Source organism: Spea bombifrons, chromosome 9 (assembly GCF_027358695.1).
Source record: "Spea bombifrons isolate aSpeBom1 chromosome 9, aSpeBom1.2.pri, whole genome shotgun sequence".
NCBI lineage: Eukaryota > Metazoa > Chordata > Amphibia > Anura > Pelobatidae > Spea > Spea bombifrons.
In genome coordinates this window covers 16,376,956-16,404,395 of record NC_071095.1, presented here as the reverse complement: position 1 = coordinate 16,404,395, position 27,440 = coordinate 16,376,956, and the positions used below count along the sequence as shown (strand labels likewise).

Sequence of the window (27,440 nt, the reverse complement as noted above, 5' to 3'; positions counted from 1 at the left end):
CAGGCCGCTGGGGCCGAACCCTTGCAGCTCTTCATGGATCGACCCGCTGAAGCCAAACAGAGAGGCTCAAATGCAGCGTCTGAAGCCCCTCGACAACAACTCCCAGAACCGCCGCCTGCCGCTCGAACAACATCGCCCCCGACAGACCTCCCAGAGCCTTTCCAGAAGCCCATCCGCGCGTCAGTAAGAACTACTACTGTGCTCTCGGACCTCCCCGCCACCCGTCTCTCCAAGTCCCCCTCTGACGCCCCGCGGGGGAGAGACGGCGCCGAGACCCCGCAGGATAGAACGCCTCTGAACAATCGCAAAAGTGACTGCGGGAAACGGACAAGTCGTCAGGATGCATCTCGAGCGGGTGAGAGTGCTGGGCAGTAACAGAGCTGTGCGCCCCCTCTCTGCGCCCGCCCCCCCCGGATACTCTGTGTAACCCATGCTGTTTGTTTCAGATCCCCCTTCGTCTTCCTCGCGTGTGCAAGCAGAGCACCAAGGAGCCGCGTCACGGCTGAAGGGATCGCTCCAGCGAGGGGACGGAGCGAGCGAGGATGAGATGGAGCTCTTCATCCTCATGGGTTGGTACAGACTGCGTGATCGGGGGCCGACTACGCTCTGGGATCTGGCTTCATAAACTCCGTGTTTTTGGTTCTAAGCCGGGGCTTTAAAGCGCCCCCCTGGATAATGTGCTGAGTGCCGGCGAGGTGTAAGCGGGGGGTGCACATGGGGGGTTGGTTTAAAGCGCCCCCCCTGGATAATGTGCTGAGTGCCGGCGAGGTGTAAGCGGGGGGTGCACATGGGGGGTTGGTTTAAAGCGCCCCCCTGGATAATGTGCTGAGTGCCGGCGAGGTGTAAGCGGGGGGTGCACATGGGGGGTTGGTTTAAAGCGCCCCCCTGGATAATGTGCTGAGTGCCGGCGAGGTGTAAGCGGGGGGTGCACATGGGGGGTTGGTTTAAAGCGCCCCCCTGGATAATGTGCTGAGTGCTGGCTAGGTGTAAGCGGGGGGTGCACATGGGGGGTTGGTTTAAAGCGCCCCCCTGGATAATGTGCTGAGTGCCAGCGGGTGCACATGGGGGGTTGGTTTAAAGCGCCCCCCTGAGTGCTGGCGCGGTACAGTCAGGATAACGCTGTTCCATCTCTTCCATGGAACAGAGGACCAGAACCCTGAAAAGGCTGAGCCCAGGCGGAAAAAGAGATGCGTTCCTGGGAAGAGAAAGCGAGAGAGCAAGCCGGAGGAGGACGACGGTGAAAGCGCCGTGCCGACTGACATGGACAACCCGCTGGATCGGAACTTGGATGACAGAGCAAAGCAGCACAACCTGACGGTGGTGAACGTCCGCAACATCCTGCATGTGAGCGGCTAAGTGTGGCAGTCTAATGCGCTTCTTCGTCTTACGCGTGCAGTACACCGCCTGCCTGCCTGCCTGCCTGCCGGCAGAGAGATCCGGCAGTCACCGCGGCGCTGCCGGGCAGACTGCGATCCGGCGGTTACCATAGCGCTGCGGGGGGAGCCGTGTCATTGTCTCGTGCTGAAGTGATTTTGTCTCTGCAGGAGGTTATCACCAATGAGCACGTCGTAGCCATGATGAAAGCGGCCATCACGGACACCCAGGGCCTGCCTCCGTTTGTAAGCGCTTCCGCTGCATGTAAACGTCTTTGGAATGTTTCGCTCCTGTTTGCAGGACCAGGATGTCATTTTCTTTTTCTTCCCAGGAACCCAAAATGACGCGGTCCAAGTTAAAGGAAGTGGTGGAAAAAGGGGTGGTGAGTGCGGCTTTTCCAGTCCCTCTGGGCTCTTCTTCCCGGTAATCAGCGAGGATAATAAAGTGTTTGGCGTTTATCTCTTAGGTCATTCCCACCTGGAATCTGTCTCCCGTTAAGAAAGCCAGCGACGTGAAGGTGAGGCGCTCGCGCCCGATTTGGATGCTAGTTAAAGCGCTGCTGGCTTTCCGCATAGAACGTGACAACCTTTCGGCCCGCTCGGTCCAACCTTTTCTAAAATGCTTTCACCTTGGGCTATCTTCTTGGCTGTCAATCTCCACTAGTCCTCAACTCTGTCTCCTCGGTGGCTGCCCTCATCTCCTCTGTCTCTCCTTGGTGGCCGCCCTCATCTCCTCTGTCTCTCCTTGGTGGCCGCCCTCATCTCCTCTGTCTCTCCTTGGTGGCCGCCCTCATCTCCTCTGTCTCTCCTTGGTGGCCGCCCTCATCTCCTCTGTCTCTCCTTGGTGGTCTCCCTCATCTCCTCTGTCTCTCCTTGGTGGTCTCCCTCATCTCCTCTGTCTCTCCTTGGTGGTCTCCCTCATCTCCTCTGTCTCTCCTTGGTGGTCTCCCTCATCTCCTCTGTCTCTCCTTGGTGGTCTCCCTCATCTCCTCTGTCTCTCCTTGGTGGTCTCCCTCATCTCCTCTGTCTCTCCTTGGTGGTCTCCCTCATCTCCTCTGTCTCTCCTTGGTGGTCTCCCTCATCTCCTCTGTCTCTCCTTGGTGGTCGCCCTCATCTCCTCTGTCTCTCCTTGGTGGCCGCCCTCATCTCCTCTGTCTCTCCTTGGTGGTCTCCCTCATCTCCTCTGTCTCTCCTTGGTGGCCGCCCTCATCTCCTCTGTCTCTCCTTGGTGGTCTCCCTCATCTCCTCTGTCTCTCCTTGGTGGCTGCCCTCATCTCCTCTGTCTCTCCTTGGTGGTCTCCCTCATCTCCTCTGTCTCTCCTTGGTGGTCTCCCTCATCTCCTCTGTCTCTCCTTGGTGGTCTCCCTCATCTCCTCTGTCTCTCCTTGGTGGCCGCCCTCATCTCCTCTGTCTCTCCTTGGTGGCCGCCCTCATCTCCTCTGTCTCTCCTTGGTGGTCTCCCTCTTCTCCTCTGTCTCTCCTTGGTGGCCGCCCTCATCTCCTCTGTCTCTCCTTGGTGGCCGCCCTCATCTCCTCTGTCTCTCCTTGGTGGTCTCCCTCTTCTCCTCTGTCTCTCCTTGGTGGCCGCCCTCATCTCCTCTGTCTCTCCTTGGTGGCCGCCCTCATCTCCTCTGTCTCTCCTTGGTGGCCGCCCTCATCTCCTCTGTCTCTCCTTGGTGGCCGCCCTCATCTCCTCTGTCTCTCCTTGGTGGCCGCCCTCATCTCCTCTGTCTCTCCTTGGTGGCCGCCCTCATCTCCTCTGTCTCTCCTTGGTGGTCTCCCTCATCTCCTCTGTCTCTCCTTGGTGGTCTCCCTCATCTCCTCTGTCTCTCCTTGGTGGCCGCCCTCATCTCCTCTGTCTCTCCTTGGTGGCCGCCCTCATCTCCTCTGTCTCTCCTTGGTGGTCTCCCTCATCTCCTCTGTCTCTCCTTGGTGGCCGCCCTCATCTCCTCTGTCTCTCCTTGGTGGGCGATTTAGTCCAGCTCTCCTGACTTTCCTCTCTTCCAGGTGCCTCAGTTTGTTGATATCCCCCTCGAAGAGGAAGATTCATCTGATGAAGAATATCGGCCTGAAGAGGAAGAGGAGTACGAGACGGCTGAGGAGGTTCGTTCAGGAGGCTCCCTGCCCCCTTACCGAAAGATCTGGTGTAGCTCCTAGTATTCCGCAGGGGTAGGGGTGTTTGGGGCTGTAGTGTGGAGGGTGGGAATAACCTATTGTGTTGCTCCAGAACCTCCTGGAGAGTGATATTGAAAGTACATCCTCCTCGCCCCGTGGACACAAACGGCAGCGCTCGCTTCCCGCACCTGATTCCGCGGAGGAGAGCATGGATTGCCAGCAGGTAACTGGACATTCTGCCAAACCAATGGCACCAGCTCACGGCCGCTCCAGAAACTGTACCCCCGAAAGCTGTGTGGAGTGTCCTTCACGTGATCTCTTTATTACCAGACAGAGGCAAGACCCCCGGTCTGTGGCTCGCATGTTAGTCCTGAGATTGTCCCAATGGGTCCACCTCCTCCCCCCAAAGAGAAGTCCATACAGGACAGCACTTTTATGGAGGAGCTGCACGCGGTGGATGAGGAGCTGGCTAGAAGCCACATGTGCATGGAACCCTTCCAGGTGAGCAGCTCTCTCCCCGCTGCCCTTACAAACCGGAAGCACATCCAACATTGGTATAACTCTTCCCTCTCTCTGCAGACCCTGGATGACAGCCTGATTGCTTTTCGCACCCGCTCGAAGCGGCCCTTAAAGGATGTCCCTATTGGCCAGCTGGAGGCTGCGCTCAAGGCTCCGGATATCACGCCTGACATGTATGACCCAAACACGGCTGATGACGAGGACTGGAAGATGTGGCTGCGCAGCCTCATGGAAGATGACCTGGGCAATGAGGGTGTGTGTGTGTGTGACAGCGATGTATAAGTGCACAGAGAGACGGGGCTTCTCCTTATTTCTGTCCCGGCCACAGAGCTCATTCGTATTTGTAAAAGGGACTTGTTCACGAGCTCGGGTACCCTGGCAGCCTTTCTATGTCATAACTTCCCTGGGACCGGGATGGACTCGTCAAATACTGAAGACGCTTGGAGCTGCCCGCCTAACGTGAGGAGCCCGGCTCGTTTGCGGAGCTGCCAGCGCTTGCTTCGCTTCCGTGCAGTCTGTCATGAGAGACGATATTGGGGGTTTATGGCCTGTCCCGACCGCTCAATTCTCCGTTTGGTGTTTGCACGCGATGCGGTCCTCCCTGATTTGTTTTACCATTCAGGACCCTGATATAATTATTCTGAGATCCTCCAGCCGTGACAGTCCCCCTACACCCCGAATTCCCCTACACCCCAAATTCCTCTGATCTGCTGTAAGAACCGGCCGCTCGGTCCTGCAGCTGGGGGTGAATGGCTCTGTCCTAATGACCTTTGGTTTGTCGTAGATGAGGCCGATGACGACGATGATCCAGAATACAATATCCTTGACGATTTGGACGAGCCGGATACAGAGGACCTTCGTAACGACCGAGCCGTGAGGATCACAAGTGAGTGCCCCCCACGCGTTTTATGGAGGACGTGAGGGATTGTTAATGCGTGTCTGTAGCATGTTACGCCCCTCCGCTTTGGGGTCACTTCTCATGATCTTCCACTTGTGGTTTCCAGAGAAGGAGGTCAATAATCTGATGGAGGAACTCTTTGAAACGGTAAGAGCATCATCTGGCACCCTCATGCCACGTCCATCTCGCCCTGTAACCCACATCATGCTCCTCTTGACCTGCGCCTCCCCGCACCGAGTCTGTCTCGCCCCGTGATGCCATGTCACACAGATCGGCGGCTTCCATCGTGCCGCCGTCCCCACCTCTGTTCCTATATACCTCGTCTTTAGTTTCAGGATGAGGTGGGCTTCTCCCACGTGGAGGAAGATGGGCCTGAGGATGAGGACAGCAACTCGGATACCCCTCCTGACTTCAACACACCGCAGGCAATGAGGTAATAAAACTAAATATGCAGCCAACGTGGCGCAAGGCATCACCACGCAGCTCGCGTGAGGTCACAGGCCGCTGGAAATGTGGTTGTTTGTGCCAAGGAGCGTAAGCTTTGGCGCTGTTTGGCAGGGCAGGGTAGTTAGAGAGCCTCCCTATTTATGGGGCAGTGCAGCTGCAGACCACACTGTATCTGCTTGGGAGGGGAGGTAAAGGAACGCGGGCGCATGCTCTCCCTTTCAAAGAAGCCGTTGTGACGGGCGAGAGCTGAGCAGCCCCACAGTCCGCTCTGTCCTGCCTGCGTGCGCTTGGCTTTATCTGTAACGAGCGAGCGATAAATGTCCGTTCCCCATCCGCGCACGATGCTGTTTTCACGTAGGAGCCCGTGAGAGCCGAGAGCGGCGTTTCTCGTTCTGCTGATCGCAGGCAGGAAAACGCGGTGCGATCGTTAAAACGTTAGCCGCTTACGCTAAGGAAACGCGCTGCCGCCGTCAGTGACGCTTCGTGTCTGTCTGTATCAGGTTCCAGGAGCCGCTCGCTAATTTGCTAAATCAACACCACCGTACGGTCAAAGCCCAGCTGGAGTTCCTGAGGATGCGGAAATCCATGTGGAAGCCGGCGGGGCAGGAGGAGTCCGAGAAGGGCAAATCACCCCAAGTGCAGGCAGCGGAAGAAAAGCATCCGGCTGAGACCAAGGCGGCCCCGGTCCTTGGCCTGAACGCCGAGCAGAAGAGGCGCCTACAGCAGCAGATGCAGCAGGTACGCGGGCCGTGGGGGTATACGGCACGTTGGGAAAGAAGGCAGGGGCCGTTAGTGGGGCGGTTTGGTTAAAGGCTATAAGGCCCTTGTCTCTCCTGGCTAATGGCGGTAACCTGAGTGTCTGTCGCCTTCTCCTGCAGCACGTCCAGCTCCTGACACAGATGCACCTGCTCGCATGCAGAAACCCAGGGCTCAGCGCCGAGGCTGAAAACGCTCGGGTGTTCCTGGTGAGACCCCCCAGGCCTGCAGTATAGGCCCCTCTCCGTTCCCTCTTTTTTTCTTTGTGTATTTTGGGTGTCTCTTTAAGAGCAATCTCTGGTCTGTCCCCTGTGTTTGCACCCTTCCTGTCATACACGTCTCACGCCTAGGGGCTGATGCCTTTACGACGTGCGCTGGGGGTAAAGCTCCTCTCTCCCGTTACTGGCTGTGCTTGCGTTGGGGGTAAAGCTCCTCTCTCCCGTTACTGGGGGTAAAGCTCCTCTCTCCCGTTACTGGCTGTGCTTGCGCTGGGGGTAAAGCTCCTCTCTCCCGTTACTGGGGGTAAAGCTCCTCTCTCCCGTTACTGGGGGTAAAGCTCCTCTCTCCCGTTACTGGGGGTAAAGCCCCTCTCTCCCGTTACTGGCTGTGCGTGCGCTGGGGGTAAAGCTCCTCTCTCCCGTTACTGGCTGTGCGTGCGCTGGGGGTAAAGCTCCTCTCTCCCGTTACTGGCTGTGCGTGCGCTGGGGGTAAAGCTCCTCTCTCCCGTTACCGGCTGAGCGTGCGCTGGGGGTAAAGCTCCTCTCTCCCGTTACTGGCGGTGCGTGCGCTGGGGGTAAAGCTCCTCTCTCCCGTTACTGGCGGTGCCTGCACTGGGGGTAAAGCTCCTCTCTCCCGTTACTGGCTGAGCGTGCGCTGGGGGTAAAGCTCCTCTCTCCCGTTACTGGCTGTGTGTGCGCTGGGGGTAAAGCTCCTCTCTCCCGTTACTGGCTGTGCGTGCGCTGGGGGTAAAGCTCCTCTCTCCCGTTACTGGCGGTGCGTGCGTTGGGGGTAAAGCTCCTCTCTCCCGTTACTGGCTGTGCGTGCGCTGGGGGTAAAGCTCCTCTCTCCCGTTACTGGCTGTGTGTGCGCTGGGGGTAAAGCTCCTCTCTCCCGTTACTGGCTGAGCGTGCGCTAGGGGTAAAGCTCCTCTCTCCCGTTACTGGCGGTGGGTGCGCTGGTTGTAAAGCTCCTCTCTCCCGTTACTGGCTGTGCGTGCGCTGGGGGTAAAGCTCCTGTCTCCCGTTACTGGCGGTGGGTGCGCTGGGGGTAAAGCTCCTCTCTCCCGTTACTGGCTGTGTGTGCGCTGGGGGTAAAGCTCCTGTCTCCCGTTACTGGCTGTGCGTGCGCTGGGGGTAAAGCTCCTCTCTCCCGTTACTGGCTGAGCGTGCGCTGGGGGTAAAGCTCCTGTCTCCCGTTACTGGCTGTGCGTGCGCTGGGGGTAAAGCTCCTCTCTCCCGTTACTGGCTGTGCGTGTGCTGGGGGTAAAGCTCCTCTCTCCCGTTACTGGCTGTGCGTGCGCTGGGGGTAAAGCTCCTCTCTCCCGTTACTGGCTGTGCGTGCGCTGGGGGTAAAGCTCCTCTCTCCCGTTACTGGCTGTGTGTGCGCTGGGGGTAAAGCTCCTCTCTCCCGTTACTGGCTGTGCGTGCGCTGGGGGTAAAGCTCCTCTCTCCCGTTACTGGCTGTGTGTGCGCTGGGGGTAAAGCTCCTGTCTCCCGTTACTGGCTGTGCGTGCGCTGGGGGTAAAGCTCCTCTCTCCCGTTACTGGCTGTGTGTGCGCTGGGGGTAAAGCTCCTCTCTCCCGTTACTGGCTGTGCGTGCGCTGGGGGTAAAGCTCCTCTCTCCCGTTACTGGCTGAGCGTGCGCTGGGGGTAAAGCTCCTCTCTCCCGTTACTGGCTGTGCGTGCGCTGGGGGTAAAGCTCCTCTCTCCCGTTACTGGCTGTGCGTGCGCTGGGGTTAAAGCTCCTCTCTCCCGTTACTGGCTGTGCGTGCGCTGGGGTTAAAGCTCCTCTCTCCCGTTACTGGCTGTGCGTGCGCTGGGGGTAAAGCTCCTCTCTCCCGTTACTGGCGGTGCGTGCGCTGGGGTTAAAGCTCCTCTCTCCCGTTACTGGCTGTGCGTGCGCTGGGGGTAAAGCTCCTCTCTCCCGTTACTGGCTGTGCGTGCGCTGGGGGTAAAGCTCCTCTCTCCCGTTACTGGCTGGGGGTAAAGCTCCTCTCTCCCGTTACTGGCTGTGTGTGCGCTGGGGGTAAAGCTCCTCTCTCCCGTTACTGGCGGTGGGTGCGCTGGGGGTAAAGCTCCTCTCTCCCGTTACTGGCTGTGCGTGCGCTGGGGGTAAAGCTCCTCTCTCCCGTTACTGGTGGTAAAGCTCCTCTTTCCCGTTACTGGCTGTGCATGCGCTGGGGGTAAAGCTCCTCTCTCCCGTTACTGGCGGTGGGTGCACTGGGGGTAAAGCTCCTCTCTCCCGTTACTGGGGGTAAAGCTCCTCTCTCCCGTTACTGGCTGTGCGTGCGCTGGGGGTAAAGCTCCTCTCTCCCGTTCCCGTTTTGTTCCCAGATTGAACTCTCCAGCTTTGCAGAAACCTCCGTCTTGAGTTATCGCCCAGCGAACCCTGATTTCCAAAGCATGTTCCAGGCCTGGAACCTGAAGAAAGCTCTGCAGCTCCTGTGCAGCTTCCACAGCCGGGTTCCTGAAAGCTCCGAGCCCCCTAAAGTGCTCCGAAAAAACGGTACGGTAGCCCACAGCGCACAGGTTAACTGCCAGGCAGCGCATGTGGGCTTTCAGTGCGGCTCACAGCGCACACCGCGCCTGTGAGTAAAAACAGACGGTCCAGACCCTCATTCTGGGTTTGTGTCTTTACAGCCAGTGAGATTATCGGCCTCTCCTCGGACGTGGCCTGGATCGTGGCTACGCGGCCTCTCTTTATGTACCCGGAACTGCTGCCTGTGTGTGGACTGAAAGCCACGGGGCCTCGAGACAGAGTGTTCTTCACCAAGGCTGAGGACAGGTAGCTACCCCTCCGCGCACCCCGTCTGCTTCCCCTCCGCGCACCCCGTCTGCTTCCCCTCCGCGCACCCCGTCTGCTACCCCTCCGCGGACCCCGTCTGCTACCCCTCCGCGGACCCCGTCTGCTACCCCTCCGCGGACCCCGTCTGCTACCCCTCCGCGGACCCCGTCTGCTACCCCTCCGCGGACCCTGTCTGCTACCCCTCCGCGGACCCTGTCTGCTACCCCTCCGCGGACCCTGTCTGCTACCCCTCCGCGGACCCTGTCTGCTACCCCTCCGCGGACCCTGTCTGCTTCCCCTCCGCGGACCCTGTCTGCTTCCCCCCCCCCGCGGACCCTGTCTGCTTCCCCCTCCGCGGACCCTGTCTGCTTCCCCCTCCGCGGACCCTGTCTGCTTCCCCCTCCGCGGACCCTGTCTGCTTCCCCCCCCCCGCAGACCCTGTCTGCTTCCCCCCCCCCCGCAGACCCTGTCTGCTTCCCCCCCCCGCAGACCCTGTCTGCTACCTGGCTCTGCCGTCACGCAGTCTGTGACCTGAACCCCCTCTGCTTCTTCTAGTTTACTTGTGTTGGGCCTGAAGCACTTCGAGGGCACCGAATTCACCAAACCGCTTATCAGCAAGTACCTTGTAGTGGCAAAGACGGCCCAACAGCTCACTGCACGCGTCAGAAACCTCACGATGAAGAGGAGCCCGGACAACATCATTAAAGTGAGCCCCGTCATGTTTATACCGTTTGGGGTCCGTTATACTCGGTAGAGCTCTGCGCGGGACTGCTTTTTTAATCCCGCTCCCGCAATGTGGGTGTTCCGCTCCCGCCACATTTGTGGCCAATCCCGCCCGCTCCCGCCACATTTGTGGCCAATCACGGCCGCCTCCTTACCTGATTAACCGCGCAGTCCCACAAGTTGTTCCCTCACAGCGTCTCTTCTCTTGCTCCGCCCAGGAACGAGGCGGAGTCACGGGAAGTGATGTCACATCACGTCCTTGTTCCTGGGCAGCGCAAGATAGGAGACACTGTTATGGAGCAGCGAGAAGACAGGCCTGCGGGACTGCGCGGGGTTACCGGGACCCGCAGGTACAGTGCCTGACCTCCCGCCCGCAGCCCCAGCAAGACCGCCTGCGGGACCCGCCTCCCAATGCAGTCCTCTAATACTCGGCAGGACCGGCCAAAGACCACTCAGCGTCTGATTTTATTCCCCTCTCAGTTTTTCAAGAAGACCAAGTCGCTGCCGGTGATGATTAAATGTTGCGAGGACGTCCAGCCGTACAACGCCAAGCCCCCCTTGGAGAGGGAGAAGCACAGACTGCCGCACTGGCTGAAGGTAGGCCGGGTCGTGCCGCGCCTGCCGTGTTCTTATTGCACCCGGTTACTGCCCTGGGGCAGGGTGTCCTGTCGCTGGGTCCAAAGGACCGTCTGGGTAAGTCCTGCGTGAGTGACGTTGTTTGTCGTCTTCAGGCCAGCCTGCCCAGCATTGAAGCAGCAATGAAGAAACCTCCGGAAGGTGTCACGGAAAGAGCAGCAAACAAGTACCCTCTGCTGATTCCTTCTGGGCTGACGCTGGAACTCAATCCGGTCCCCGGCAGATTTTACCACAAAGCGTGGCGTCAGAAGAGATCCTCCATCTTAAAACCGCTTCTGATCCGGCCCGGCAATAGCAGCAGCGCGAACCCCAGCGGCCTGATGAAACCGTTGGTGAAGAGCTCCCTCGTTCAGACCGTGCCCGTCAAGATAATGGACCGGCTGCCGTCTTTTGTGCCGGTGCAGGGCATCGTGGGTGTGAACCCGCTGAGCTTTCCAATTGTGGCAAGGACTCAGGAGGTCTGCTACCGCGTGCCGTCAGAGGCGAGGGGCTCTAGCGGATGCCCTGTGCAGTTTGCAGGCCCCCCGATTAAAGTGACAGCTCCTCCTCTGGCCGCGCAGAGAGTGCGGAAGCCCTTTCTAGGTGGGGGTCCCAGAAGGAAGATAGCGGCCAAAGGTCCTTGTTTCCGAGCAGCTCCCTTCGCCCATTCTCCTCTGATACTGGCCGTGCCCAACACAGCCTTAAAGCTGGTGAGTTTGGGCGCTCCGTGCGGTGTGATCCAGCCGGTGACCTCCAGCCCTGGCATTCCTCTCGCCACAGTGCTGCTCAATCCCTCCACCATCCCGGTGGCCCAAACGCTCGTCCCTTCGCGTTTGGGTGAGAGCCTGGTTCCCGTGCCTCCTGCGTTGCCCAAGATGGAACAGAACGAGTCAAAGCCTTTCGGGGACGCAGCTGCGAGGGAGGACGGAAAGGACTGCGTGTCCGTAAAAGTGGAGGAACATAATGGAGAGGAGGGAGGGAAAGAAGGCACGGGGCAGGAGGGGGGAAAGGAATATTCGGGGAGACGTTCTCCCGTGGAAGATGGTGACTCCGCGGACAGGACAGACGCGGCAGCAGAGCTCAGCACGTCGGTGGAAGAGGAGAGTTTCTCGGGGTCCGTTCTCTCCCCGCACGACAGCCGACCACAAGAAAAGCCTGATTGTGACCCCGCCGTCCAACCCGCCAGCCCGCGGGATCCCGACACTCAGGAGAAGGACGGCGAAGGGGAGCGTGCGGCTGACCCTGAACCCTCCGACACTCGGCTCGTGGAGGCAGAACATCCCACCGAACCCGAAGATGTACAGAATCCGGACGGAGAGATGGCGCAGGACCCCCCCGAAGGCCAAGCCGCTGGGGGCCACGAGTCTCCCCAAAACACTACCTCTCCTACAGAAATGGACGCGAGCAGCCCCGCGGAGACCAGCCACAACGCCTCCAGTCCCCTAGGCCAGCAGCAAGACGCCAAGGACGGCCCTGACGAGGAAGAGGAGGAAGACTTTGGTGATCTTACGCAGGATGAAGATGAAGAACTATCCTCGGCATCTGAGGAGTCTGTGCTGTCCGTGCCTGAGCTCCAGGTGAGAAGGGGATGGGAGGCGATGGGGGATTATGACTCCGCTTATGTAATAAGGTACCTAGAACCTGCCGACGGATCGGCCCCATCCGGCCCCCCTGTCTAGTTGCCCGTTTCTCCTGCTGTAAAGATTTGGAGCAGTAAGAGGAATGTTAGAAACCCCTCAGGGGCAGTTAATTGTCGCCAGTGGTTTGTAAGGTCCGGTAACAGGCGTGAAGCAGAAGCTGCCCCTTTGGCCGCGTGTTCCTCACGTGTCGTGTGTTCTCGCAGGAGACCATGGAGAAGCTGACGTGGCTGGCATCGGAGAGGCGCCTGAGTCAGGAGGGAGACTCCGAGGAGAACTCCCAGGAGGAGAACTCTGAGCCGGAGGAAGAAGAGGAGGACGGCGAAGAAGCTCTTGAAAGCTCCGTGCAGAAGGAGGAAGAAGAAATGACAGAAGCGATCGTGGAGAGCAGCGCATCGCCTCCCGTCCGCCCGAGCGCTCCATCGCCTGCTCCCCCGGCACCCGTCATGGACCCGGCAGGTGGGACCCCGTCTTATAAACGGAGCGCTGCGAGTTTGTGAGTACTTGGGCTGGGCCCCTGGGGAGAATTAAAGTTTTCTTTTTTTGTTTTTCCAGACAAGACCCCTAAAGGAAGCAATAAGAGCAGAAGCTCCCACAGGGTCAGGAGCGCGAGGGGCCGTACCCGGACTAGTAAAGACGCATCGAAACTGCTCCATTTGTATGATGAAAACATTCTCCTGAAGGACCCCATGAGGGAGCAAAAGGACATGGCGTTCGCGCAGGAGTATCTGAACCGGGTGAGGGTCTTGCCGCCAGGCGGCTTTTGCAGTAAGCGTGTGGCCAGCGCCGGCCTCGTAACGAACCTCTGCATGTTCCCGCTTGCGCAGGTGCGGGAAGCGCTCCGGTTTGTCCCTGGGAAGTACGAGCAGTTCCTGCACTTGATTTACCAGTTTGAGAGCAGCAGGAATACGAAGACCGCTGTGGATCTGTATGAGAACCTGCGTGAAATTCTGGGCGACTGGCCCCAGCTCCTCAGGGACTTTGCTGCTTTCCTGTTGCCGGAGCAGGCGCTGGAGTGCGGGCTGGTAAGTGACGCGTCCCGGCACGTTATTAATGGCGTCCCCATCCATGAATTCAGACCCCCAACCTCTCGGTCAGTTTCAGGAACAGCAAGCGTTCGATAAAAGCCGCAAGTTTCTCCGGCAGCTGGAGATCTGCTTCCTGGAGAACCCGCCTCACTATCAGAAGATCATAAAGCTGCTCCAGAGCTGCGTGGAGCGCCCCCTACAGGAGATCAATAAGGTGCAGCCCACGCAGAACCTGCTAACCTTTTTAGATTGATTTCTTTTTCACGTGGGGTTCCCTGGCGCGGTGGCCACCTCTGTGGCCCTTCTCTCTCGGCTAGTGGTTCCATCTACGACAGGCAGAGATGGTGGCCTTTGCTCGGCAGAAAGCTTGGACTACTCTTGGGTATCGTGGGCATCTCTCTCTTTTTTTGCCCCGAGACCGCGGACCTCCCAGACGGCATGTAATTTGACGGCCGAGCTCCATGTGCTGCCGGCCGGCTGCCAGATACGTTGCCGACCTTCTTGCTCTTTGTCTTGCAGCTCAAGGCTCAGATGTGGCGGCTTTTGAAAGGTCACAATAATCTGCAGGACGAGTTCTCGCTCTTCTTTGACCAGCTGCGGCCCCCGGCCGGGCGCGGCGAGGACTTTGAAGTCGTGAACTGGACTGGAGACAAAGAATACAAAGTGAGTGATAGGGACGGCCGCTAATTCTGGTCGGGAGAGCCCTGTAAAGACATATTCATGGGTGGGATGGCATAGACATGGGTGAGGGGCCTGTTGGGGTATATTTATGGTTGTGGGGGGTGTATTTATGGTTGTGGGGGGGTATATTCATGGTTGTGGGGGGGGTATATTTATGGTTGTGGGGGGGTATATTTATGGTTGTGGGGGGTTGTATTTATGGTTGCGGGGGGGTATATTCATGGTTGTGGGGGGGTATATTTATGGTTGTGGGGGGTGTATTTATGGTTGTGGAGGGTGTATATTTGTATGTTTATATTTATGGTTGTGGGGGGTGTATATTTGTATGTTTATATTTATGGTTGTGGGGGGTGTATATTTGTATGTTTATATTTATGGTTGTGGGGGGTGTATATTTGTATGTTTATATTTATGGTTGTGGGGGGGTGTATATGGTTGTGGGGGGTGTATATTTGTATGTTTATATTTATGGTTGTGGGGGGTGTATATTTGTATGTTTATATTTATGGTTGCGGGGGGTATATTTATGGTTGCGGGGGGGTTTATATTTATGGTTGTGGGGGGTGTATATTTATGGTTGCGGGGGGGGTATATTTATGGTTGCGGGGGGGTATATTTATGGTTGCGGGGGGTGTATTCATGGTTGTGGGGGGGTATATTTATGGTTGCGGGGGGGTGTATTTATGGTTGCGGGGGGGTGTATTTATGGTTGCGGGGGGGTATATTCACGGTTGCGGGTGGGTGCATATTTATATTTATGGTTGCGGGGGGGTGTATTTATGGTTGCGGGGGGGTGTATTTATGGTTGCGGGGGGGTGTATATTTGTGGTTGTGGGGGGGGTGTATTTATGGTTGCGGGGGGGTATATTTATGGTTGCGGGGGGGTTTATATTTATGGTTGTGGGGGGTGTATATGGTTGCGGGGGAGTATATTTATGGTTGCGGGGGGGTGTATTCATGGTTGTGGGGGGGTATATTTATGGTTGCGGGGGGGTATATTTATGGTTGCGGGGGGGTGTATTCATGGTTGTGGGGGGGTATATTTATGGTTGCGGGGGGGTGTATTTATGGTTGCGGGGGGGTGTATTTATGGTTGCGGGGGGGGTACATTCACGGTTGCGGGGGGGGTACATTCACGGTTGCGGGGGGGTGCATATTTATATTTATGGTTGCGGGGGGGTATATTTATGGTTGCGGGGGGGTGTATTTATGGTTGCGGGGGGGTGTATATTTGTGGTTGCGGGGGGGTGTATATTTGTGGTTGCGGGGGGGTGTATTTATGGTTGCGGGGGGGTGTATTTATGGTTGCGGGGGGGTGTATTTATGGTTGCGGGGGGGTGTATTTATGGTTGCGGGGGGGGTATATTCATGGTTGCGGGGGGGTATATTTATGGTTGCGGGGGGTGTATATTTGTGGTTGTGGGGGGGTATATTTATGGTTGCGGGGGGGGTGTATTTATGGTTGCGGGGGGGTGTATTCATGGTTGTGGAGGGGTATATTTATGGTTGCGGGGGGTATATTTATGGTTGCGGGGGGGTTTATTTATGGTTGCGGGGGGGTTTATATTTATGGTTGTGGGGGGTGTATATGGTTGCCGGGGGGGGTATATTTATGGTTGCGGGGGGGTGTATATTTATGGTTGCGGGGGGGTGTATTCATGGTTGCGGGGGGGTATATTTATGGTTGCGGGGGGGTGTATTTATGGTTGCGGGGGGGGTATATTCACGGTTGCGGGGGGGTATATTCACGGTTGCGGGGGGGTATATTTATGGTTGCGGGGGGGTATATTTATGGTTGCGGGGGGGTATATTTATGGTTGCGGGGGGGTGTATATTTGTGGTTGTGGGGGGTATATTTATGGTTGTGGGGGGGTGTATTTATGGTTGCGGGGGGGGTGTATTCATGGTTGTGGGGGGGTGTATTCATGGTTGTGGGGGGGTATATTTATGGTTGGGGGGGTATATTTATGGTTGCGGGGGGGTGTATTTATGGTTGCGGGGGGGTGTATTCACGGTTGCGGGGGGTATATTCACGGTTACGGGGGGTATATTCACGGTTGCGGGGGGGTATATTTATGATTGTGGGGGGTGTATATTTATGGTTGCGGGGGGGTGTATTTATGGTTGCGGGGGGGTGTATTTATGGTTGCGGGGGGTGTATTTACGGTTGCGGGGGGGTATATTCACGGTTGCGGGGGGTATATTCACGGTTACGGGGGGTATATTCACGGTTGCGGGGGGGTATATTTATGATTGTGGGGGGTGTATATTTACGGTTGCGGGGGGGTATATTCACGGTTGCGGGGGGTATATTCACGGTTACGGGGGGTATATTCACGGTTGCGGGGGGGTATATTTATGATTGTGGGGGGTGTATATTTACGGTTGCGGGGGGGTATATTCACGGTTGCGGGGGGTATATTCACGGTTACGGGGGGTATATTCACGGTTGCGGGGGGGTATATTTATGATTGTGGGGGGTGTATATTTACGGTTGCGGGGGGGTATATTCACGGTTGCGGGGGGTATATTCACGGTTGCGGAGGGGTATATTCACGGTTGCGGGGGGGTATATTTATGATTGTGGGGGGTGTATATTTACGGTTGCGGGGGGGTATATTCACGGTTACGGGGGGTATATTCACGGTTGCGGGGGTTACTGTGTAAATGAGACGCTGTTAGGAGGCGCGGGAGAGGATCTCACCGTTTGATGCCGTTGGGTTCTGCAGTTTGATGGCTTCGAGGAGGTCACGTTACCAGACGTGGAGGAAGAAGAAGAGGCGGCCGGGAAGATTCCTCCGCTTCACCGGAGCAGAAAAAGGAAGGAGAGCCACCCAGGGCAGGTGAGGACGCCGCCGGTAACGTGTATCTGTCGTCACAGAGCGCTCGGCGATTCCGGGGGCACCCCGCGGACAGCCTGTGCCGGGAGCTTCGAGGGAGGTGTAGATTAAGTAGATTCTCCTTCCCTGCGGTGACTCCTGGGGTGTTGTGGCTTTCAGTCGCACTCCGTAGGACGGAGGAGACGGCTTTTGCTGCAGTTTTCATGTCCCTGCCGCGCGGCACACGGGGTGGTTGGAATAAAATGTGGGTTCGCGTAAAGGCCGGGCAAGCGCCCCGATGGGCGAGCGCCCCGTATGTTTTACGCAGCCGTGTTTCTCAGGGCAGGGCTTGACAAATTTGTTGTGAATCTCGGCGCCAGGTAAAAAAGTTAGGAGCCAGGATTTTTTTAAACTAACAGTTGGTCAGGAGTGATCTGATCATCATCAGCCCACTTACTAAACTCACAGCGTTTGACCTGGAAGCACCCTGGACTTTCAGGTCAGTGCTGTTTTTTTTTTTTAATTATTATTATTTTTTTAACCCTTTCAATGCTGATGTTCCATTGGAGCACAGCATTGACTGATATTTAGTCCCCACAAGCTTGTGGGGACAAATGTTAACCCCTGCAATGCCACGAATGTGTCATACACAATTGTGGCATTGAAGGGGTTAACGCTGCACTGTCGCTCTCGGGGAGCGATCAGGCAGCAGGGGGGTGTTGGGGCTGCTCTCCACACTCATGTGGAGACCAAAGAACCCTCTCCCCTGTCCCTGAAGCTGCCTCTGGCAGCTGGGACTCAATTGCTGGTCTATAGACCAGCCATTGCAGGGGGGAGTCTCTGATGACTGCTGTAGGCTTCTATGCCTACAGGAGTCATCACAGGGCTTGTGGGGGCTCGTTTTTGCTGTTGCTGGTCTGCCTGGGCTTCCAGGCAGACCACCAGCAGCAGAGCCCCTTACAAAAACGGGAATTAACCCCTAAATGCCGCGATCGCGGCATTAAAGGGGTTAACGCTGCACTGTCGCTCTCATGGAGCGATCAGGCAGCAGGGGGGGTGTTGGGTCAGGTCCCCACACTTCTTCCCTGAAGCTCCCTGTGGCAGCTGAAAACACGATTGCTGGTTTTGCAGCAACCACGTTTTCAGCCTACAGGCTCACTCCGTGGGAGTGGTCTCAGGCTCGGGGGCGGGCTCGGCGTGGCTGTGCTGTCTGCCCAGACTCCTGGGCAGACAGCAACAGCAGCGCCCCTGTGTGGTGACTCAGCCTCCTACATCCACATTTTTTTCTGGATGTAAGAGGCTGCCAAACCTAGGCGCCAGGGCAACATTTTCTGTCGCCATGGCGACCTGGCGCCTGGGATTTGTCGAGCCCTGTCTCAGGGACCACTCAGATTTTCCAGGTACTTGGAACCTCCTCCGTGTTTGGGACTGCTGTCTGTCTGTCTGTCTGTCTGGCGGGCGTCTGTCTAACGGTTTGTCTGCACCACAGGATGTTGATTCGGTGGACGGTGGGAAGGACAGCGCATGTTCATATCACGAAGCAGCGGAGCAGAGGGTGAAGCGGTGTAAGAAGAGGATGAGCAGTAAGGTAAGTTTGCGTTTGGAGAGCCGTCCGTTTAAGTTCTTCGCCGCGTCGTTGTGTCATTCTGCCATTTTCTGCCACGCAGGGTCCTGACAGCCGTTCTCACCGGACCAAGAAGGCTCCGGAGGGAGCGGCCGGCCGGTCGCACGGTGCTGTGCGCTTTGAGGAAGCGGGTATGTGTCTCTAGGTGCAGCCGAGGGGCTTCACCCCTGCTCTGTGGAAGATGGTCCTATTCCAAGGTCATTGGGGTCGCTGTGTTCACTCAGGACCTCTTGCTTTTCACAGGTACCGGCGAGGGAAAGCTTCCTCTCCCTAAAGGCAGCGGGCTGGAGGACAGGCTGCCGGCAGCAGCTCGGGGTAAGGGCTCCTCTGCCCACCACCACAGGGTCACCATGCAGAAATCTCGCACCGCTTCCCGTGCGCAGAGCGTCCCGGTGACAGACCGCAAAAGCAGAGCGAAACCTCCCCGCGGGGTCTCCACAGGCAGGAGCGTCCACAAACCCAAGGCCGTAGAAGCTTCCGATCCTGCTTTACCAGCACACAAGGCCCTTCATGGCGGCCACTATCTCCCTGCTTGTGACCGGGTGGAAGGGGTCCCCGCCTGCTCCCCCCCACCCAGCATGGACGACAACGATCTCTCCCAGCCCCGCATCCCAGAGTCGACCGAAACGCAGGAGAAGCCACTCATGGTGTGCGCTAAAAACATCGCTGTGAGCTCCAGCGGGGAGAAGGTGATCCTGTGGACCCGGTAAGTACAGTGCGAGGACATGCGCGAAGACTTGCCGCTCTCGCGCGGATCGGGGCAGTGGTTTAACGTGCGGTTTCTTTGCAGGGAGGCAGACAGGATCATCCTCACCGTGTGTCAGGAGAGAGGCGCGCAGGAGGAGGCGTTTGCTGCAATCTCCGAGAAGCTTGGAAACAAGAGTCCAGCGGAGGTGGGAGACGGGGGGGTCGTTAAACGGGTTTAGGGAAATAACGGGTGGGCTGCGGCCCTCTCTCAATGCCTTTACACAAAGAATTTTATGCATTTTTATTGGCAAAGAAATGTATACATCAGTGTCGCTGAGCCCCCGACCGCCCTTTGTCTATTATCAGGTGTCGGAGCGCTTCCGAGAGCTCGTCCGCCTCTTCCAGACGTCCTGCGGCACCAGCTCCGACGAGGAAGAAGCCACGGAGGAGATGTCCGAGCCGGAGGCCGTGTCCGAGGAGGATTAGAGGCTGGAGCGCGTTAGAGAAAGCCTTTGTATAAAAGTGTTTAGTGTCTGTGTGTTAAGCTATTTCTGCTGCTGCTGCCGCCATTAAATGTATCTTAAAGTTCTGATGGCGTCACGCAGACGGGGCTTCTCGCTTTTACTCCAGGGCGCCAGCCACGGCCCACGTGCTCCTTTTCCCCTTCAGCCTTCCTCGTCGCTTTCGTCTCCCCCCGTTGTGCTCGAGTAACATTGTGATAGACTCTTCAGTTCCTGCAGGGTCTCCTGAAACGCGTCCTCTTCCACCCCGGCGCTGAAGAAGCTGGAGCAGCGCCTCACATCCACCCTCCGGATCTCCTCGTACAAAGAGCGCAGCGTGTGATGGAGAGCTGTGGAGGTCTGGAGAGCAGACAGCACTGGAACGCTGTCCACGCCTGGACGGGAAACACAGCGGTGAGACTCTTACCCCAACGACACCAAACACATCATCTCTACTCCCACCCCTTACCTGGTGGCTCCCGCGAGGGTTCGCTCCGAGTAAATCCTTCCTTGGTGATGGAGGAAGAGAAGAACGGAGGGAAGGAAGGTCCCAATCTTGCGGGTTGTTGCAGCAGATTCACGGCGCTGCAGGGAGAGTCGATCGTATGAACACCAAATGACATCATAACCCAGACCCGAGCCACCCAGCATCTACTGGAAGCCGCTCCCTTTGGTGTAGGATCATGAATCCAGGGCTGGTGGTATTTACTGCGGCACTCTCACCTAACTGCCCCTGGGAAGGCGCTGTTTACGTAATGCTGCAGGACCTCCTCTCCGGTGGCCAGCGACTGCAGCGCTGAACGTTGTTTTACCCCGGCGGGTCCATGACTGGTGGGTGAGAAGACAACGGGTTAGACGTGGTGGGAGCCCCCGTGTCCCAGGCAGGTGCCGGTGGGAACCACCGTGACCCAGGCAGGGGTCGGTGGGAACCCCCGTGTCCCCTTTACCTTATCTGTCTCTGCTTGCTGACCCCCCGCAGCACTACCGATTGGGAGAAGCACCGGGCTCCGCTCGAGCTGCCGCCGTTTCCGCAGGCAGACAGAGAGGTCCACGGGGGAGAGGTCATGTAAGGCAGAAGTGCATCAGGGAGGCAGGAATCCGGTCCAATGGGAAAGGGAAGTGAAACGGAGACCGAGGAGACCTAAGGATGAGCAGAAGGTGACGTTGCAGAACGGTAGAGGGTTCGCCGCACGTAGACGCCTTACAGACTTACCTTCCGTCCGCAGAAGTTGAGGTTCTCGGCCAAGCCCGCCATGGATAAGTGAGAGGAGGGAAGTCTGTAGGGGGCAGTTACTGTGTCCAGGGCAAGTGCCAGCACCGCACTGCTGTGATACTGGAGCCGAGTCTGGAATAAGAAGGGTATTTGAGGTCCGCGACTGCAGCTGGAGGCCGGGAGCCAGGAAGAGGTTTTACAATAAACCGAAATACTCACATCGTACAGCAGGTGCGGGAAGGAGGCCGGGGGGCCGGGTCTCCGGCCCAGGTTAGAATTTAAGGTGAGAGGGCAGAAGAGCGAGCTGTGGCCGGCCATCTGGACGATCCCCATGATGGTGTTCATGAGCCGGAACAGGCCCTTCCGCAGATCCTGCAGGGGGTGGTAAAAAGGGTCATTGCCCGTTGTGGATGCACAGTGTCTCGTGGCCAGCCTTTGTCCTCACTCGGGCCTTACCGTGTCTCCTGAGTCGACAGGGCAGGTGCCCCAAGTCAGAAGCCCTCGTCCCGGGTACTCATCTTGCAGAAGCTCTACCATGCGGGCCCCGACTCCAGAGAAGCCATTGTGGAGATCGCAGAGTATCTGAAATCCCTGAGGGCGGGGAGAAGAGGAGACTTTTTCCCCACTCCTATCTGCCCCCTCCGTGCGCATTCCCGTCACCACCTGCCCCCTCCGTGCGCATTCCCGTCACCACCTGCCCCCTCCGTGCGCATTCCCGTCACCACCTGCCCCCTCCGTGCGCATTCCCGTCACCACCTGCCCCCTCCGTGCGCATTCCCGTCACCACCTGCCCCCTCCGTGCGCATTCCCGTCACCACCTGCCCCCTCCGTGCGCATTCCCGTCACCACCTGCCCCCTCCGTGCGCATTCCCGTCACCACCTGCCCCCTCCGTGCGCATTCCCGTTAGCACCTGCAGGTAATCGCACTCTTCCGTAAAGAAATGGAGCCGATCTTCTATCTCTGCCACGTAACGGGAGTCCCGGAGCAGCGCCTCTCCGCGGCCAAATGATTCCAGCCCGTCTGTCTCCCTGGTGAGAAGAACATGCGCCTGAACCTCTTTCAGTGGCCCCACCACCACTTCCTGCCCATTCACAGGGCTTTCCGCGGGCTAACGGCTCGGAGCATGCGCCGTGTCTATCCCAGTACATCCCAGTAACTTTAATGGTAGGGAGCGGGAAATGATCGTGAGGGTTCTCTGCTCTCCCTGCTGTGTCTCGCTCACCCTTCGTGGTTATACTCGGTCACGACACACAGCGATCTGGGGTGAAGGTTTAGTTGAAGGAAGTCGGACCAGACGCTCACATTCTGCTCCGTGCCGCGTCTCTTTCCTCTGTCGCCCGCGTCTGGAACCCTCGCAAACCGCTGACAAAAAAACAAAAGGTCAATTCCGCTGACCCCCGGCGAGCGGTCACTTCAACCCGGGCAGCACCGGCCAACGGGGGCGCAATAAGCATTTAGAGCCCCAACACAGCGATCAACTGTCCATCCAGAAAGTCCTCTGCAGCACCTCACATCCCCACGGCAACCTGCCACCCATACCCTCCACCACCCATACCCTCCGCCCTGCCAAACATACCCTCTGCCCTGCCACCCATACCCTCTGCCCTGCCACCCACACCCTCCACCCTGCCAAACATACCCTCTGCCCTCTCACCTCCTGCCTCGGAGATTGGTGCCCCAGGTCTGCGAGAGGGGGCTTCTCCCCCGGGGGTTCCTCTTGGTGTCTTGTCAGCCCTCCTTTCCTACAACACAAATTGTGAGAGTTGGGTCTCATTTGACGCGCGTTAACGAGACGCTGACGGGGCGCCGGAGCCTCGCACTGCGATGGAGCCTCGGAGGCGGCCGGTCAGCGCGTGGCCTCATCTCATCCTCGGGCACTCGCCAGCCGCCCCAGAGCGAGCAAATCTCACCAGGCAGGCACTGAGCTCGTGGCGTCGAGATCTTCATACAAACAGCCTTCTTCCCTCAACGAGCAGAGACTCCCTGAGGACACAAAACAAACCGAGTGATGGCTGCAGCCCCCTCTCTTCTCCGCTCCACTCCCGCCTCTTTTCAGCCCCGTCTCTCGCCTGCTCCACTCCTCCCTCCGCCCCGTCTCTCGCCTGCTCCACTCCTCCCTCCGCCCCGTCTCTCGCTTGCTCCACTCCTCCCTCCGTCCCGTCTCTCGCCTGCTCCACTCCTCCCAATGCCCCGGCTCTCGCCTGCTCCGCTCCTCCCTATCATTCTGATCTACCATGTCGTCCCTGAGCTGTACTCCCTCTCCGCCCCATCTCTCACCTGCTAAGTCTCGTCTCTCCCCCACTCTGCTTCCCCTACGCCTTGTCTATCCTTGATCCACTCCCCACCATTCTGATCTCTCTCCACCCGTCTCCCCTCAGCTCCAACGGCCATCTGCCCCGTTATTCTGATCTCCCTCCACCACGTCGCCGCCGAGCTCCAATCCTCTTCCACCCCTTTCCAAAGGGAAATTTGATCTTCCCTGCTGCCACGGTGGTTCGGTTTTACTCACCTTTTAAATCAAGGGCAATGAGACGCGGGGTGTACGTCTCCAGCCCCTTAAGGGTTACCCCCCGTCTGAACAACACATCGCTGCAGAGCTCGTGGTCCACCTTCTCTCCCGGGAGGCTGAGAACTGTATCCTGAGAACAAGAGGGAGGTGAGCTGGAAGTACACTGGGTACACACACCCTACAGCAAGACCCTCTCTACCCCCAAGCCCCTACACCCAGACTCTCTCTACACTCTCTACCCCAAGCCCCTACACCCAGACTCTCTCTACACTCTATACCCCAAGCCCCTACACCCAGACTCTCTCTACACTCTATACCCCAAGCCCCTACACCCAGACTCTCTCTACACTCTATACCCCAAGCCCCTACACCCAGACTCTCTCTACACTCTATACCCCAAGACCCTACACCCAGACTCTCTCTACACTCTATACCCCAAGCCCCTACACCCAGACTCTCTCTACACTCTATACCCCAAGCCCCTACACCCAGACTCTCTCTACACTCTCTACCCCAAGCCCCTACACCCAGACTCTCTCTACACTCTATACCCCAAGCCCCTACACCCAGACTCTCTCTACACTCTATACCCCAAGACCCTACACCCAGACTCTCTCTACACTCTATACCCCAAGCCCCTACACCCAGACTCTCTCTACCCTGAGCCCCTACACCCAGACTCTCTCTACACTCTCTACCCCAAGCCCCTACACCCAGACTCTCTCTACACTCTATACCCCAAGCCCCTACACCCAGACTCTCTCTACACTCTATACCCCAAGCCCCTACACCCAGACTCTCTCTACACTCTATACCCCAAGCCCCTACACCCAGACTCTCTCTACACTCTATACCCCAAGCCCCTACACCCAGACTCTCTCTACACTCTATACCCCAAGCCCCTACACCCAGACTCTCTATACACTCTATACCCCAAGCCCCTACACCCAGACTCTCTCTACACTCTCTACCCCAAGCCCCTACACCCAGACTCTCTCTACACTCTATACCCCAAGCCCCTACACCCAGACTCTCTCTACACTCTATACCCCAAGACCCTACACCCAGACTCTCTCTACACTCTATACCCCAAGCCCCTACACCCAGACTCTCTCTACACTCTATACCCCAAGCCCCTACACCCAGACTCTCTATACACTCTATACCCCAAGCCCCTACACCCAGACTCTCTCTACACTCTATACCCCAAGCCCCTACACCCAGACTCTCTCTACACTCTATACCCCAAGCCCCTACACCCAGACTCTCTACACTCTATACCCCAAGCCCCTACACCCAGACTCTCTCTACACTCTCTACCCCAAGCCCCTACACCCAGACTCTCTCTACACTCTATACCCCAAGCCCCTACACCCAGACTCTCTCTACACTCTATACCCCGAAACTCTACCCCAAGCCCCTACACCCAGACTCTCTCTACACTCTATACCCCAAGCCCCTACACCCAGACTCTCTCTACACTCTATACCCCAAGCCCCTACACCCAGACTCTCTCTACCCTGAGCCCCTACACCCAGACTCTCTCTACACTCTCTACCCCAAGCCCCTACACCCAGACTCTCTCTACCCTGAGCCCCTACACCCAGACTCTCTCTACACTCTCTACCCCAAGCCCCTACACCCAGACTCTCTCTACACTCTCTACCCCAAGCCCCTACACCCAGACTCTCTCTACCCTGAGCCCCTACACCCAGACTCTCTCTACACTCTCTACACCAAGCCCCTACACCCAGACTCTCTCTACACTCTCTACCCCAAGCCCCTACACCCAGACTCTCTCTACCCTGAGCCCCTACACCCAGACTCTCTCTACACTCTCTACCCCAAGCCCCTACACCCAGACTCTCTCTACACTCTCTACCCCAAGCCCCTACACCCAGACTCTCTCTACCCTGAGCCCCTACACCCAGACTCTCTCTACACTCTCTACACCAAGCCCCTACACCCAGACTCTCTCTACACTCTATACCCCAAGCCCCTACACCCAGACTCTCTCTACACTCTATACCCCAAGCCCCTACACCCAGACTCTCTATACACTCTATACCCCAAGCCCCTACACCCAGACTCTCTCTACACTCTCTACCCCAAGCCCCTACACCCAGACTCTCTCTACACTCTATACCCCAAGCCCCTACACCCAGACTCTCTCTACACTCTATACCCCAAGACCCTACACCCAGACTCTCTCTACACTCTATACCCCAAGCCCCTACACCCAGACTCTCTCTACACTCTATACCCCAAGCCCCTACACCCAGTCTCTCTATACACTCTATACCCCAAGCCCCTACACCCAGACTCTCTCTACACTCTATACCCCAAGCCCCTACACCCAGACTCTCTCTACACTCTATACCCCAAGCCCCTACACCCAGACTCTCTACACTCTATACCCCAAGCCCCTACACCCAGACTCTCTCTACACTCTCTACCCCAAGCCCCTACACCCAGACTCTCTCTACACTCTATACCCCAAGCCCCTACACCCAGACTCTCTCTACACTCTATACCCCAAGCCCCTACACCCAGACTCTCTCTACCCTGAGCCCCTACACCCAGACTCTCTCTACACTCTCTACCCCAAGCCCCTACACCCAGACTCTCTCTACCCTGAGCCCCTACACCCAGACTCTCTCTACACTCTCTACCCCAAGCCCCTACACCCAGACTCTCTCTACACTCTCTACCCCAAGCCCCTACACCCAGACTCTCTCTACCCTGAGCCCCTACACCCAGACTCTCTACACTCTCTACACCAAGCCCCTACACCCAGACTCTCTCTACACTCTCTACCCCAAGCCCCTACACCCAGACTCTCTCTACCCTGAGCCCCTACACCCAGACTCTCTCTACACTCTCTACCCCAAGCCCCTACACCCAGACTCTCTCTACACTCTCTACCCCAAGCCCCTACACCCAGACTCTCTCTACCCTGAGCCCCTACACCCAGACTCTCTCTACACTCTCTACACCAAGCCCCTACACCCAGACTCTCTCTACACTCTATACCCCAAGCCCCTACACCCAGACTCTCTCTACACTCTATACCCCAAGCCCCTACACCCAGACTCTCTCTACACTCTATACCCCAAGCCCCTACACCCAGACTCTCTCTACCCTGAGCCCCTACACCCAGACTCTCTCTACACTCTCTACCCCAAGCCCCTACACCCAGACTCTCTCTACACTCTATACCCCAAGCCCCTACACCCAGACTCTCTCTACCCCAAGCCCCTACACCCAGACTCTCTCTACACTCTATACCCCGAGCCCCTACACCGAGACTCACTCTACGCTCCTTACACTCTACATCAAGACCCTCTGTATCCCAAGCCCCTACACCCAGACTCTCTCTACACTCTATACCCCAAGCCCCTACACCCAGACTCTCTCTACACTCTATACCCCAAGCCCCTACACCCAGACGCTCTCTACACTCTATACCCCGAGCCCCTACACCGAGACTCTCTCTACGCTCCTTACACTCTACATCAAGACCCTCTGTATCCCAAGCCCCTACACCCAGACTCTCTCTACACTCTCTACCCCAAGCCCCTACACCCAGACTCTCTCTACACTCTACCCCAAGCCCCTACACCCAGACTCTCTCTACACTCTCTACCCCAAGCCCCTACACCCAGACTCTCTCTACACTCTATACCCCAAGCCCCTACACCCAGACTCTCTACACTCTCTACCCCAAGCCCCTACACCCAGACTCTCTACACTCTATACCCCAAGCCCCTACACCCAGACTCTCTCTACACTCTATACCCCAAGCCCCTACACCCAGACTCTCTCTACACTCTATACCCCAAGCCCCTACACCCAGACTCTCTACACTCTATACCCCAAGCCCCTACACCCAGACTCTCTCTACACTCTATACCCCAAGCCCCTACACCCAGACTCTCTCTATGCTCCTTAACCCTACACCGAGACTCTCTCTACCCCCCAATACACCGAGATCATTCCACCCCACTGAGACCCCCTCCACTACCCCAAGCCCCTACACCCAGCCCTCTCTACCCTCCATACACCGAGCCTCTCTCTACCCCCCCTATACAACGAGATCATTCCACCCCACAGAGACCCTCTGTACCCCCTATACACAGAGACCCTCTGTACCTGCAAGTTCCACCAATGAGCCCCCACAAAGTTCGCGTAGTGACCGAGCTGAAGAGTCAGCACTTCCCGGCATGGCTCACCCATCCCTATAGCCTGGAAATGCCGAGGTCCCGCTGCTCTGCTAGGCCCATGCAGTCAAC

General features: G+C 57.5%; 3 protein-coding genes across 3 annotated transcripts in view; 1 reads left to right on the top strand and 2 right to left on the bottom strand.

The window, feature by feature from the left end:
• Nucleotides 1-19,529, top strand: GON4L (gon-4 like). The gene is made up of 31 exons (XM_053474336.1): nucleotides 1-355; nucleotides 447-569; nucleotides 1,145-1,344; nucleotides 1,545-1,619; nucleotides 1,706-1,756; nucleotides 1,841-1,891; nucleotides 3,381-3,476; nucleotides 3,601-3,711; nucleotides 3,819-3,989; nucleotides 4,068-4,260; nucleotides 4,792-4,893; nucleotides 5,012-5,052; nucleotides 5,235-5,338; nucleotides 5,853-6,090; nucleotides 6,231-6,317; nucleotides 8,661-8,832; nucleotides 8,967-9,111; nucleotides 9,667-9,817; nucleotides 10,315-10,431; nucleotides 10,566-12,026; nucleotides 12,293-12,545; nucleotides 12,642-12,823; nucleotides 12,914-13,111; nucleotides 13,185-13,328; nucleotides 13,634-13,777; nucleotides 16,525-16,638; nucleotides 18,104-18,202; nucleotides 18,282-18,369; nucleotides 18,482-18,944; nucleotides 19,029-19,131; nucleotides 19,292-19,529. The coding sequence occupies exons 1-31, from the start codon at nucleotides 34-36 to the stop codon at nucleotides 19,409-19,411; spliced, it is 5,919 nt and encodes a 1,972-aa protein (XP_053330311.1). The 5' UTR covers nucleotides 1-33; the 3' UTR covers nucleotides 19,412-19,529.
• Nucleotides 102-27,440, bottom strand: part of DAP3 (death associated protein 3) — a 31,094-nt gene continuing 3,755 nt past the window's right edge. Inside the window, exon 13 of the transcript XR_008355463.1 lies at nucleotides 102-111. The gene's annotated coding sequence lies outside the window, so the exon portion shown is untranslated. The remainder of the gene's footprint in view (nucleotides 112-27,440) is intronic.
• On the bottom strand, nucleotides 19,198-27,440 carry MSTO1 (misato mitochondrial distribution and morphology regulator 1). Its single transcript, XM_053474570.1, has 13 exons — nucleotides 27,301-27,440; nucleotides 23,149-23,278; nucleotides 22,550-22,622; nucleotides 22,294-22,381; nucleotides 21,862-22,001; nucleotides 21,550-21,667; nucleotides 21,095-21,229; nucleotides 20,858-21,010; nucleotides 20,639-20,770; nucleotides 20,373-20,566; nucleotides 20,149-20,253; nucleotides 19,895-20,010; nucleotides 19,198-19,820 (listed from the first exon to the last, which is right to left on the bottom strand). Exons 1-13 carry the CDS (start codon nucleotides 27,382-27,384, stop codon nucleotides 19,591-19,593), a joined length of 1,698 nt encoding a protein of 565 aa, XP_053330545.1. The 5' UTR covers nucleotides 27,385-27,440; the 3' UTR covers nucleotides 19,198-19,590.

Coding starts and splice junctions, on each gene's coding strand:
- MSTO1 (XM_053474570.1), bottom strand. CDS start 27,384: ATGGGTGAGCCATGCCGGGAAGTGCTGACTCTTCAGCTCGGTCACTAC. Junction 22,002..22,293: donor ACCAATCTCCGAGGCAGGAG/GTGAGAGGGCAG, acceptor TTTTTTTGTCAG/CGGTTTGCGAGGGTTCCAGA. Junction 21,668..21,861: donor ACCGAGTATAACCACGAAGG/GTGAGCGAGACA, acceptor TCTTCTCACCAG/GGAGACAGACGGGCTGGAAT.
- GON4L (XM_053474336.1), top strand. CDS start 34: ATGGATCGACCCGCTGAAGCCAAACAGAGAGGCTCAAATGCAGCGTCT. Junction 5,339..5,852: donor AACACACCGCAGGCAATGAG/GTAATAAAACTA, acceptor TGTCTGTATCAG/GTTCCAGGAGCCGCTCGCTA. Junction 6,091..6,230: donor TACAGCAGCAGATGCAGCAG/GTACGCGGGCCG, acceptor CTTCTCCTGCAG/CACGTCCAGCTCCTGACACA.